Genomic DNA, 12,978 nt, shown 5'->3' on the forward strand with positions numbered 1-12,978 from the left:
GGTCGGGCTTAGCCCGGCCACGCCCCCTGGCGGCGGCGAGGGAGGAGGGAGGGGGAGGGGGGACCGGCGGCGGAGGGATCTGGGCGCCCGCCCCGGCCGCCTCGCGGGTGGCGGCGCGAGGGGGAAGGGTTTCGGGGAGGGGGGGAGGAGGGAAAGCGTCACTTCGATTCGATTCTATTATTGAATTTAGTTGTAACAATTCTATTATATTTTATTACATTTAGTTGTAACAATATTTATTGAATATAAGTAAAATAATTAAATGAAAAATATTTTTTCATGCATGGCTGAATGTTGTGATGGGTCTTTTCCCATGCATGAATGTTGAGGTGTGCCTTATCCTATTCATAATTATATGGTGAGGCATGTTTGCATGCTGAGATAAATAAGTTAGCGTATGACTCTTAGGTATATATAGAATGTGTTGTAAGGTCGCCATTATTAATGAGAAAGGGTGCCAGAACATTAGGCCGTGCACAGCGAAACACCATGCTTTGCACCTGTGCACAACATGACTTTTTGCATGTATTCTCTCAGCCAGCTAAACTCAGCCACAGATAAATAGACCAAAAACGATGTAGATAACCAAACAGGCCATAACATGCAGGAAAGCAACTAGTCCACTTTTCAACTTCCCCGTGGGCTCTTCTAATCTTTTTGATGTTTCCCTTCTGCACATACAATTTGCTAGTATTCCTGTGTCAGACACTCATAAAATGAGGCTACTGCTTATATTCTCAAAATTACCAGTATACCTTTTCGATGGAAAATTACCAGTATATTAGTATTACATAAATCAAGAACAAAACATATTTGAAATGGATTCATCTTACAAACAGAACAGAAGAAATAGCCTGGTGTGCATTTCAGCCAAGTCTTGATTCCCGACGTAAAACCTGAAAATGAGCATTTATTCAGAAAAGGTCACCTCAATCAATCTAAAACATTAGTCACAAATACTCCATTTCTTACTGCCTTTCATCTTTCATCTCTACTACAGGTGACAACAAATTTGGGCACTAGCTCATTATATCCTGCTCGGCCGATTACAATCGAACGTCAATTATCTAGAACCTGCCACATATTTCTAAAGAGGATCTCTTCTCGGTTGGGGTGCTTAGCTAGTAAAACACCTTAACATACACCATGCATGCGACTCATATTTAATAAATATTCTACAACTATACAATAATAAAATACAACAAATTATATTAGCTCAGTAATTCTCATATTCTTAATCCAACTAATGTTTCATACAACCGAATCTCATTGAAATAATTGCAGCCAACTCCCACAGCAATGTGTGGAGGGTATCATCTCTAGTTACATCTATTTTAGGCACTTAGAGCATCTACAACCGGACCCCTCAAACTGTCCGCAAATCCCCATATCCAGTCCATATATAGCAAGGATATGGGGATGTCCGGGCAGGGCGCCACGTAGGATTTGACCCACCACGGACCACCTTTTCTCTTTCTTTATTCTTTCTTTCTTTTCTCTCTCTTCCTCTCCATCAATCATATGCTTGTGACCGGACATATAGGGGGAAAAGTGGGGGCATGGTTGTGTGCATGGACAAATAGGGGCTAAAAGCGGACATGCCCGGACACTGACCGGACGCATCCGCGGATGTTTGAGGGGCCAAAATTTCCCGTTATGGTTGTAGATGCCCTTACTGTTTAGCAGCTTGTACAAAAACAAATAATTTACCTAAATATAGTATCACTAAATCTTCTAGCAAAAGATTTTTACCCAAAGAAAGGAAATCACCCCTTCTGTCTTTCTCAGTTACACAATAGGATATATTCTTCGTTAATGTGCAGCAGAAGTTAAGTAAAACAACACAGTCCTATACCTCTTCAGCAAATTTAATCAAGATTGTTGTCCTGGGCCTCTGCTGGCCTTCAATTGGCACAAAATGTGCCGTAACTACCGCTGGAAAACCAGCATTGTCCAATACGCCCTGTAAGAAATTTTATGAAGGTTTATACGTTGTGTATCGAAGAAGACACGGTTGACTTAAATATTTGAGCTGGAATTCCCACCCTTACAATCCCTGCAACAAAAGCTCCACAGTTGAATGCCCCCATGTCTTTCGGCACGGAAATGAACCTGATCAAATAAAAAGGTTCCCAGGTTTCAGATTTGTATGGGAAGAAAAATATTATGAAGTTAAAGAAAAACGAATTCATCACACCGGTTAACAAGAAGCTCCTTTTCACTAATCATGTATTCATCCTCATGTTCTGTTCCTTTCTCAAGCGAGTCAGCCACCTGGAAACAGTAAGAAACCATCTACCGGGATAAGCCAACAAATAAGTCCACACAGTCCAGCAATCAGACCAGAACGACAGGCGGACTTACTATCAACACATGATAAATGGATGCAAAAATTTCTTGTATAAAACAACTGAGGAAATTGTTTAAAATACGAGAATCATAAATCTTCTTCGGAATTCTGGACAATAGGAATTTTAGGATCAAGGGTCGTCATGCCAGAAATGTGATGCTGAAAGCTGTGTTAAGTTTGTTAGTCAAATTTGTGTCAGTAAGTGCAAAGAGAAGTGCTCATTAGATCCCAATGCTTCAGACAAGGGAACTTTATCACCAGGTGTTAAATTAGTGCACAAATGCAACATCGACCAAATTGATACCTCAACTCTGACATTACGTAGTTATAATGGTACAAATTAATAAAATCATGTTATAATATCAGTACATACATGAATATGTGGAATAATCTATGCTAATTGACTCTGCTTTTGCACTAGCAACCAAATTGAAACATGGACAAACAGGTCATATTGTCACAATTTTGCATTGTTCAAAATGGTAATTACTCTAGCAAAGAGTTGCCATTGGATTAAAGTATTTCTCTAATTTCCAGCCTTCGGTGTGATACGTAATTCTGTATTTATTTTCAGCATATGTTATTTTATATTTAAATAGGAGAAATTATCTACAAACAATAAACAGAAAATAAGGGCAGCCCGGTGCACGTAGCTACATTTCTGCAAGAGGCTGTTTCCAGGACTCGAACCCGGCAACAGCTTTACCGCTGCGCCAAGGCTTCCATTCAGTCAGAAAAACAGAAACCAAATAAAAATAAATAGGTGTGCTTGGTCAGGCAGTGGCAGAGAACATCAAACACCCCAGAAGTCAGGCCACTAACAAACAAGCTCGGCCCACAATCTTTTGATGGGACAACCTCATTGAATGGAAAAAACGTAAGTATGTTACAAGAACACCTAAATTATGGCAATCACTCCAACTATTGCGGAACAGAGTAGGAATAACAGAAGATTGATATGTAAAATAGATTACCTTTCCGAACAGTACTTTCCATACAGTGCTGTGAATGAATGATAAAATCCCCAGCAGTTGAGTCTCTCGTCTATTCCCCTGGATTGACTATTATTATTAACATGACTATCTCGACAGGATAACAGTTTAGAGAGCACATACACAATAAGTCAATAACGAGGCTAATGATGTAAATTTGGAGAACACCTGGAACCTTAATAAGAGAAATCATAGATGCTGGCATGTCAGATGTTGCGCTATAGATATTGTTGCTATGACTTCCTCTTTAGAAAAAGACATGGGAATACTAAGTTACAAACAGCAAGTTTGAAGTTATGCAAGAAAAACGAGATGACTATGCCATGCCACTCGCAACAAAGAAGCGACGAATTTTGACTGTTGTTCTGTTAACTTTATCATCATTTTAAGTATATGAAGCAATAGACGACCAATGAAATCATGGAATAAGAAAAGAACTACGCGTCAAACCTTCTCCCTGTGACACAGCAGTTCAAGAACTCTAGCACCAACAGCATAACCAGCGTCCTCCAGCCTGCGTATAAAACATAAAATGAGAGGAAGGGATGTTATGCTAAGCATCAAAGAATATTAACACATGAATATGGAGCGGTGTATTTTTAATGAGAAACATTGTCAAATGTCCTTGCATGATTTAGCACAATAAGACTGTGGTCTCCATTCTCCAAAGAGAGAGATATACTGAAACATTAGAGGTACAAATAATGTTGCAGAAATTAGATCGACCACGTCACGGAAATAATAATAATTGATCAACCAAATGTTATAGTTGCATCGCATCTCAACATGTGAACAAGTTGTTGTAAACCTTTTGCATTATCTGAAATTCCAGATGATACAATAACATACAGTAAGTGGCAAACACATAGCGCCTGAAATATGTGACCCGGATATCAAAGAGTAGCATGTACGGACTAAAAAAGGTTGCCAGCTACAAGGTACCAATCAAATCAGGACAAATGAAATGCCGTAGGACAGTAAAAACTGTTAAGAGTGGATATAATTAACAACAATACAGTTTCATCAACAATATGAACAGATGCATGAATAAGAACATAGAGGCTACCTTCGTTCCAGGTCAGCAATGTTGTCAACTTGTGTCTGGTTGTATTGAACCACCTCCGAGAACAAGAATGCGAATGCACTCAAACTGACCTACGGAATACAGAACATTTATGAAACATGTATCATAACAAAACAGGAAAATAATATATATTGGCACATGCTAAAAACTACCAACGAAAAGAATGAATGTGCCACTAAATCTCACATCCAAATCCTTTGCCACTTAGGAAGTAACACATCTCACATTGCAATCAGGATAGGATAGACGCAATATATTTAGCTCTAGAAAATTATCCAATCGAAAGTAGCATTACAGTGCATAGTACCTTTCACTTCAATATATTTTGATGCTATTTATTTTACCCCTTCAATTAATGCAAGAGTCGTTGTTATCATTGTGTTTGGCCCTTTTGATGAAACAATTCCTTCTCATTGCTTACAGGGCAGTAACTACAGTTTAGGTTCACTAGAATGTACTTAGAAACTAATGAGAAATCATTTGGAGTATTTTTCATACTAATGTGATGGCTGTATTATAAGAAATTTGTACGTATGATACAGCCTATATTGGGACAAATACAAGTAGACGCTGTCGAAACCTTCAATTTAACTTCAGAAACACAACTACTACCAATGAAAAGAATGAATGGTTGAATACATTCACATTTTGCAATTAGGCTACAGTAATAAATATATTTAGCTCTTTAATTTATCCAATTGAAAGTATCACTAAGCTGTCAAGTAACTTCCACTTCAATATATTTTGCTACTATGCAGAATATTAACCCATTTCCTTCCATTCTTGAAACACGATTATAGAGTAGTGGGTTTGGGCAATAGTTCCTCGGTTCCTCCACGTTTCCAATGGAAGCTATAACTACACCATGCATTCAGCTTCAACTTTCAACAAAATTCACATTGCCAACTGCATACTACTCAAATAAACAATACTCCCACAATTTACAGTCGATGAGTAAGAAAACTTCTGCTGCTCAAACTAATTAAGCAGGATCTGAAACACTTTCTGCCCAGCTACTACCCTAACCTGTGAATCTGTCTCAGTTACCTAACCTATGCCTTACTAAGAGAGCTGCCAGAAACAAATATCTGAAGGGGTTTTGATATGGGAAGGAAGTGTACCTCCTGTCTGCCACGGCTGAGGAGCTTGTCGAGAACGTTTGCATACTGCTTCGTCTTCCCAACACTGATCATCTTGCCCGCCCTCCTCTGGGTCTCTTTCCTTGGGGTTTCTTCAGAATTCTTGGAATACTGCACAGGCTGAATCCGTTTAGAAGGGGTTCCTGGCTTCTTATTTCTTCGCTGCAACACTAGAAGTGAGGTAGCTTTTGTCGACCACAGCACCTGAAAGGCGTAAAATCATATATAGTCACACTCTTGGTGACATATCATAACAGTGACGTGCAGTTTGTACCACTGATCAATGCTCATTAGTCACATGGTGAATCAATTTATGTGCTCAGCATGCTGGAAAGGTTCTCTAGAGTAATTAATGGCATGGAGAGAATTGCATGAAACAAACAGCATCAGTAATTGAAGACAACAAATAGTAGAAAACTGAGACGCTGTATGCATCTTCCGAATCATCTGGAAAGAGCTATGCTATACTCGGAAAGAAAAATGTTGCTTTAGAGCTTGTGGCCTAACCTATGAAATTCTAAAGGTGTATGAAATTATGTGGCTCCATACAAATCATCCATATCGACCGTTCCCATCAGGAACATTTCATAGAGGAATGGTTACTTCCGATTCAAAGTCAAGAAAGAGGGGATCCAACACAAAATGTTGGCGGTCCCTCAGTCGACGGATCTGTGCAGGTAGTCCGCGCGGAAACGAACCAGTGGCGGCGCTGGACTTTGCGGGAGGAGAAGCGGCCGTCGGAGGAGCAGGACCGACGGTGTGGATCTGCCTGCACTTCAGAATCCAGGCTCTCTCGTCGCTGGGAAATTCACCGCCCGTCGCCGGGAACAGCCTCCGTGCGCAGTGGGTAGATGAGGAAGAACACAGCGGGGAGGCGGGGATATGTGTTTGTTGTGCTTGTGGGGGGGCTTCGTGCAAAACGAGTGAAGGTAGGGCTGAGGTGGGGGTGAAATTTTTTCCACTCGTTGTCCCCCCACCCTCTCGTCTGTCTCTCCTCTGCTCCTCCTCCTTCTCTCCATTCACCACAACAAGCTGCCGCGGCCAGATTGTCGATCGCGCGGCGCAGGAGCTGGTCGGCCGCGGGTGCCTAGGCGTGGGCGACTGCTTGCGGCGACGGTGGCCTGAGCATGTCGAGGAAGACGCCGAGGGCCGCATGGCCGTGCGACTTGGCAGAGCCGGCGTGGCGGGCGGCGTCGGCGCGGTGGTGTTGCCCTGGAGCCCGATGCGCGGGACGCAAAGGGAGAAGACGGTGCCCAGCATGGCGTGGAGGCGAGCGGTGCCCGTGGACGCCCGAGCAGCTCGCTCCAGCGGCTCGAGCCTGTGCGCGGCGGTGTTCCGCGGCCACGCAGAGGCGGGCGCGGGCGAGCTCCGCCCCGGCCACGCAGGCGGGCGGGCCCGGGCGAGCTCCGCCAGGACCTCCGGGAAGCCCTTCTACGCCATCTTGCACCGGATCGACGTCGACAAGGCCATCTCCAAGCTGCAGTCCCTGCCCAGTGGGAACCTCTCCCTGCTCTGCGATGTGCTGGTTCGGGAGGTAGGCGTGCAGCACCTGCGCCGCCACGACATGCGGCCACGCGGACTCGTACTCGTCCAGAGCGCGTGGCGGCGGCGGCGTCTTCCCCTACCTCCCGAGGCACTCCCGAGCGCGTAGGATGCAGCGGGGCCTTGGACGGCGAAGGATGCAGCGGGGCCTTGGACGGCGAGTGCAGCGAGGCAGGCGCGCGGCGAGGAGAGGAGCAAGGCGGCGAGGCAGGCGTGCGGCGAGGAGAGAAGGAAAAGAGAGAGTGCACGTGGGTGGGGCCCGGAGAAAAAGGGTGAAGAGAGGCTGATTGTGGGCCAAAAGACATGCAAAACCCTTCTCTCTCCTCCCCCAAGAGCCCCAGGTAGGCTGGTTTCGCCTGTGTGCGCCGGCGCTAATTTTGGCTAAATCCGGCGAAAACTGAGCTCTTGGGTCCCGGCTGGGAGAAAAATTAGGCGTTGGCGTCCAAAAAGTGCTCCTGGGGCATCCTGGGGGCCGGCTGGAGATGCTCTAAGACTACCCACACTGGGAGTAATATAGATAGTAACATCACACATATCTAGATAAAATAGATGATGTGGCAAACAATAAATGAAGAAAGAGAGGCATGTGGTAACATAGCTAGTTACTAGTAGTATGAGTAATATCACACATGAAAACGATTGCAGTAATGAACAAGATTTGTAGGGGTTTCCTATGGTGCCGAAGGAAGGAGGCGAATGGGGGTAACTATGCAGTTGCTTGGGAGACAGTGTGCATCCGGAAGTGGGCAGGTGGTCTCGGTCTACCTAACCTACGCTGGATGAACGTGGCAATGCAAACTAGATGGCTATGGCTTAAGAGAACGGACAATACCATGCCTTGGAAGGAATTTAACATCAAAGTCCCCAAAGACTCTTTGCTACTCTTCAAAGCAGCCACAAGGAGCACTGCTTGGGATGGTCAATTGACCTTGTTCTGGGAGGACCACTGGTTGAATGGACAAAGGGTTCAGGAGGTCGCTCCCTTGATCTACAGCATGATCCCGGCGCTGATTCGCACTAATCGGACGGTTGGGGAGGCCATGGTGGATGGAGCATGGGCCCAGGATGTGGGTCCGAACTTAGGACTGGATGCTTTGCATGAGTTTCTTCTACTGTGGCGTGAGGTGGTCGCTTGGGAGCCTACAGAGGACGTGACAGACGAATTTTCTTGGTCTTGGGAGGATAATGGGCAGTTCACGGTTCGCTCGGCATATGCGGCAAAGTTCTGGGCGAGAGAAGTGGCACCCACAGCGGATCTCACGTGGAAATCGAGGGCGCTCTCTCAATGCAAATTTTTCACATGGCTTACCCTACGAGATAGATGCTGGACGTCGGACCGCCTGGCAAGGCGAGGATTACCGCATCAGGATGCGTGCCCCTTTTGCGACCAGGAGGAGGAGTTTATTAACCACATCTTGCTTACATGTGTTTTTGCCAGGGTGATCTGAGTGGAGATCTGTCAGGCCTTGGGGAAGCCGGATTGGGTGCCGTCGCAACATGATTCTCTCACGTCATGGTTGTGCGGTAAGATTGGGCCTAACAAAGCCAGTACAAAGGATTTGCGCACCATTCTTGGGCTTACCTTGTGGGAACTATGGAAGCACAGGAATGCAATTGTCTTTGACGGAGCGAGGCCTTCGTGTGAGGCGCTACTTGGTAGGATTGTACTAGAGGGTTTAGTTTGGTTGTCGACCGGCCTGCTAAAAGGAGATGTAGCATCCTTCTTTAGTCGGTTAGCGCGGTGGGATAGGCGTGAGGAGTGAAGTACTATGTAAACTATTGTAACTAACGGTGGAGGCATTCTTTTGCCCTTCTTCTTTAATATATGATATGCACACTCGTGCATATTCGAGAAAAAAAGAGTAACATCACACATATCAAGGCAAGATGAGTCTATAGCCTAATAAATGAAGTGTTGCATGTTACCACACATATGTTACTCCCCACTATAGAGGTAGTAACATAGAATAGTAACATGGGCATGTTACTACTCTATGTTACTACCCATTGTGGCTAGTCTAACACCCAACTTGTGTCATGCGTGACCGATCACCGTAATAACCATTAGTATAACGAATAACTCATAACTCGCACTCTTATAGAGTCATTATATGTGCCCTGGCCATTACTATAATTTAAGGAGCTCGTTTAAAAAACAAGCTCGTAGCCTTCACATTTAAAGTTTGTGGAAGCCTAGTACGGAGTGCACTTCAAATCCAACTGTTATGACATGAACAAATTTTTTCTACTTCCTCTTCACGTCATAACCCGGTTTTGAAGCATCGTTGACGTCTCGTACACACACCACCGTCCCTCTGTTGTCCTCTTGCCCCCTTCGTCCTCGTCCCTTCGAGGAAGAGACTAAGCAGCCTGAGGACTCAATTGGGATCGTGCTCGAGCTCTTCGTCCGCGAAGCGGAGGAGCATCTCCATGAGTTTGCCCCTGCAACCGATGAAGGGGAGAAGCAACAACAGATCAATCTTCTCGCTCATCGCTCCACTAAGAAGGGCGAGCTCGAGGAAGAGTGCGCCCGTCACTGGAGCCTTGGTCTATGGATCGATGATGATGGACTTAACTACCTCGACAAACACTGACAAGGAGGAGGACAAGGACGACGATGAGGACTAGACTGCCTGGCTAGTAGTAACTAGCAATGTCAAATAGCGATGTTGCATATGTTCATTTTGTTAGTTGTTGCAAATGCCCCTTTTCAAGTCACAAATTATATATAAATATAATTTTTTTAAGTTCATCAGGAAAGTTCGAATGCTCTCTCATTTTCACACATAATCGTGATTGAAAATGGAAAACCAAAAAAAATACACCAAGCTAATAAAGTTGGAAAAGAAATTAAGGCAGCAAAACAAAGCCACCATAATTAGTGTAATATGTACATTATCACAACCTATTCAAGAGCAAAAAGTATAGGAAGTAAGAGGAAACAAACATATATCTCTCCAACTTGTTTACTCACGCAAATCTCCATAGTTACAGCTGGCTTGTACTACCAACAACACTGAAAGATCGTGGATGTCGCCTAGAGGGGGGGTGAATAGGCGCTCTAAAATAAATTACGGTTTAGGCTTGAAAAAATGCGGAATAAACCTAACGGTTAATTTGTCAAGCACAAAACCTAAAACAACTAGGCTCACCTATGTGCACCAACAAGTTATGCTAAGCAAGATAAACAACTATGTGATAGCAAGATATATAACAAGGAACACTACGGCTATCACAAAGTAAAGTGCATAAGTAAAGGGGCTCGGGTAAGAGATAACCGAGGCACGCGGAGACGGCAATGTATCCCGAAGTTCACACCCTTGCGGATGCTAATCTCCGTTTGGAGCGGTGTGGAGGCACAATGCTCCCCAAGAAGCCACTAGGGCCACCGTAATCTCCTCACGCCCTCGCACAATGCAAGATGCCGTGATTCCACTAAGGGACCCTTGAGGGCGGTCACCGAACCCGTACAAATGGCAACCCTTGGGGGCGGTCACCGAACCCGTACACTTTGGCAACCTTTGGGGGCGGTCACCGAACCCGTACACTTTGGCAACCCTTGGGGGCGGTCACCGGTACCCGTCAAATTGCTCGGGGCGATCTCCACAACCTAATTGGAGACCCCGACGCTTGCCCAGAGCTTTACACCACAATGATTGAGCTCCGAACACCACCAACCGTCTAGGGCGCCCAAGCACCCAAGAGGAACAAGCTCAAGGGCACCAAGCACCCAAGAGTAATAAGCTTCTCAACTTGTAACTTCCACGTATCACCGTGGAGAACTCAAACCGATGCACCAAATGCAATGGCAAGGGCACACGGAGTGCCCAAGTCCTTCTCTCTCAAATCCCACCGAAGCAACTAATGCTAGGGAGGAAAATGAGAGGAAGAACAAGAAGGAGAAAACCAAGAACTCCAAGATCTAGATCCAAGGGGTTCCCCTCACATAGAGGAGAAAGTGATTGGTGGAAATGTGGATCTAGATCTCCTCTCTCTTTTCCCTCAAAAACTAGCAAGAATCCATGGAGGGATTGAGAGTTAGCAAGCTCGAAGAAGGTCAACAATGGGGGAAGAACACGAGCTCAAAGGATAAGGTTCATTGGGGAAGAAGGCCCCCTTTTATAGGAGGGGGAAAATCCAACCGTTATGCTCACAGCCCGCACCGAGCGGTACTACCACTCCTACGAGCGGTACTACCGCTAGGGCGGCAGAAGCCCAATGAAACAACACTGCAAACGGGCAACAGGGCGGTACTACTGCAGGAGTGGTACTACCGCCTGCCCTTGCGGAACTACCGCGCGACCACGGAAGTAAAAATAACTGCCGCGCCTACAACCGCTGGAGCTAGCTACGAGAAAAAAGGCGGCACGGTACTACCGCTCACAGGGAGCGGTACTACCGCGCAAGGGCGGATGTAAAAAATTACATCCGCGCCTACTACCGCACGCAATCAGTGACAGGATGCGAGGCAGCGGTACTACCGCTCACCAGGAGCGGTACTACCGAGTAGGACGCGGAAGTAAAAATTACTTCCGCGCCTACTTCCGTGCGCACCAGCGTTCTGGGCTAGAGGCAGCGGTACTACCGCTGGCCCTTGCGGTACTACCGCTCCCTTGAGCAGTACTACCGCACGCCACAGAGGCTTTAGCACTTGGATGCCTTCAAAACGCAGCTAAAGACAACAGATGGATCCAATAAAACCAGAACTGCCAAAACTTCTTCATATGAGCTCCGAATTGAGCAAACTCAAGCTTGTTGGATACAAGACAACGAGTGGCATCAAAACAATGACTGGTTATAGTAAGAAGAGGCAGGGGAGGTATGCCTAACACATAGAGGAGTGAAACCTCCAACAGAGAAGAACCGGCATAACCTCCAACATCGAAAACATCATAGAAGATGCAAGTGAACTCCGTTTTCGATGAACTCGAGCTTGTCAACAAGATGACCAAAAGCTCCAAAACTCACAAAGAGAAGCAAACAAGAACCAAGAAAGATGATGCAAGGATGCAATGGTTTGAGCTCTCTACGAATGATACGATCAAGCTACTCATCGAGAGCCCCCCTTGATAGTACGGCAATCGATCCTATAACCCGGTCTCCCAACTACCACCATGAGACCGGTAAAATAGAAAACCTATCAAGGGCAAACCTTTGCCTTGCACATGGTCCACTTGAGCTAGATGAAGACGATCTTGACTCCCTCAAGTTGGACCACCTTTCTTGATTGCGTTGGCTCGATGAAGACTAGTTGATTGCTCCCCCATACTCCACTATGGGTGAGCCACTCTTCCGCACATCTTCACAAGTCCATTGTCACCACAATGGACGACAAGCTTCAAGCATTTGATCTCTTCGTGATGCTTCCTTGAACTTGCACACCGCAACCTAACCCCACAAAGAACTCTCACGAAGATCATGGGTTAGTACACAAAGCGTAATTGACAATGCTTACCATACCATGGGATCGCTTGATCCCTCTCGGTACATCTTCTACGCTTTGTGTGTTGATCAACTCGATTCACTCTTTTACTTAGTCTTGATCAACCTCTCACAAGACCAATATTTAGGTAATTCCTTGAATAGCACCTTGGTCATCACAAACTCTCCTTGAAACCAACAAATGTACTCCAAGAAAAGCCTATGGACAAAACCTTCAAATATAACTCAAGGCAACCATTAGTCCATAGAGATTGTCATCAATTACCAAAACCGAACATGGGGGCACCGCATGTTCTTTCAAACACCACTAGTGATGAGGATGTCCTGGTCTTCTTAAGAGGTGACTAAGCGGGGGAGTCGGCCATCTCAAGTGGTGATGGTGTACTAGGTATAGGGGCCTTTAACATCCGAGGGAGCATTGAGGGGGGA

The 12,978-nt window shown here is 45.6% G+C and overlaps 1 protein-coding gene across 5 annotated transcripts; it reads right to left on the reverse strand.

Annotated features, from left to right (window-relative positions):
• Positions 1-717: 717 nt before the first annotated feature.
• LOC123052554 (trafficking protein particle complex subunit 5) lies at positions 718-7,340 on the reverse strand. Of its 5 annotated transcripts, none has more exons than XM_044475797.1 (9): positions 6,073-7,296; positions 5,548-5,769; positions 4,409-4,492; positions 3,793-3,856; positions 3,325-3,402; positions 2,198-2,274; positions 2,046-2,112; positions 1,856-1,963; positions 718-896 (listed from the first exon to the last, which is right to left on the reverse strand). In XM_044475797.1, exons 2-9 carry the CDS (start codon positions 5,589-5,591, stop codon positions 867-869), a joined length of 552 nt encoding a protein of 183 aa, XP_044331732.1. In that variant the 5' UTR covers positions 5,592-5,769; positions 6,073-7,296; the 3' UTR covers positions 718-866. The 5 variants fall into 5 exon arrangements, with proteins under 5 accessions (XP_044331732.1, XP_044331731.1, XP_044331729.1 ...); XM_044475796.1 differs by having other exon boundaries at positions 6,264-7,295; XM_044475794.1 differs by having other exon boundaries at positions 4,409-4,497; positions 6,073-7,294.
• Positions 7,341-12,978: the final 5,638 nt, after the last annotated feature.

The sequence above is a fragment of the Triticum aestivum genome, chromosome 2D (genome assembly GCF_018294505.1).
Source record: "Triticum aestivum cultivar Chinese Spring chromosome 2D, IWGSC CS RefSeq v2.1, whole genome shotgun sequence".
Lineage (NCBI taxonomy): Eukaryota > Viridiplantae > Streptophyta > Magnoliopsida > Poales > Poaceae > Triticum > Triticum aestivum.

Excerpts from the sequence above, each read along its gene's own strand:
- LOC123052554 (XM_044475793.1), bottom strand. The coding sequence starts at position 6,825 with ATGCTGGGCACCGTCTTCTCCCTTTGCGTCCCGCGCATCGGGCTCCAG. Across the intron at positions 5,770-6,263 it reads AAAGTCCAGCGCCGCCACTG|GTGCTGTGGTCGACAAAAGC; the intron begins GTTCGTTTCCGC and ends TACGCCTTTCAG.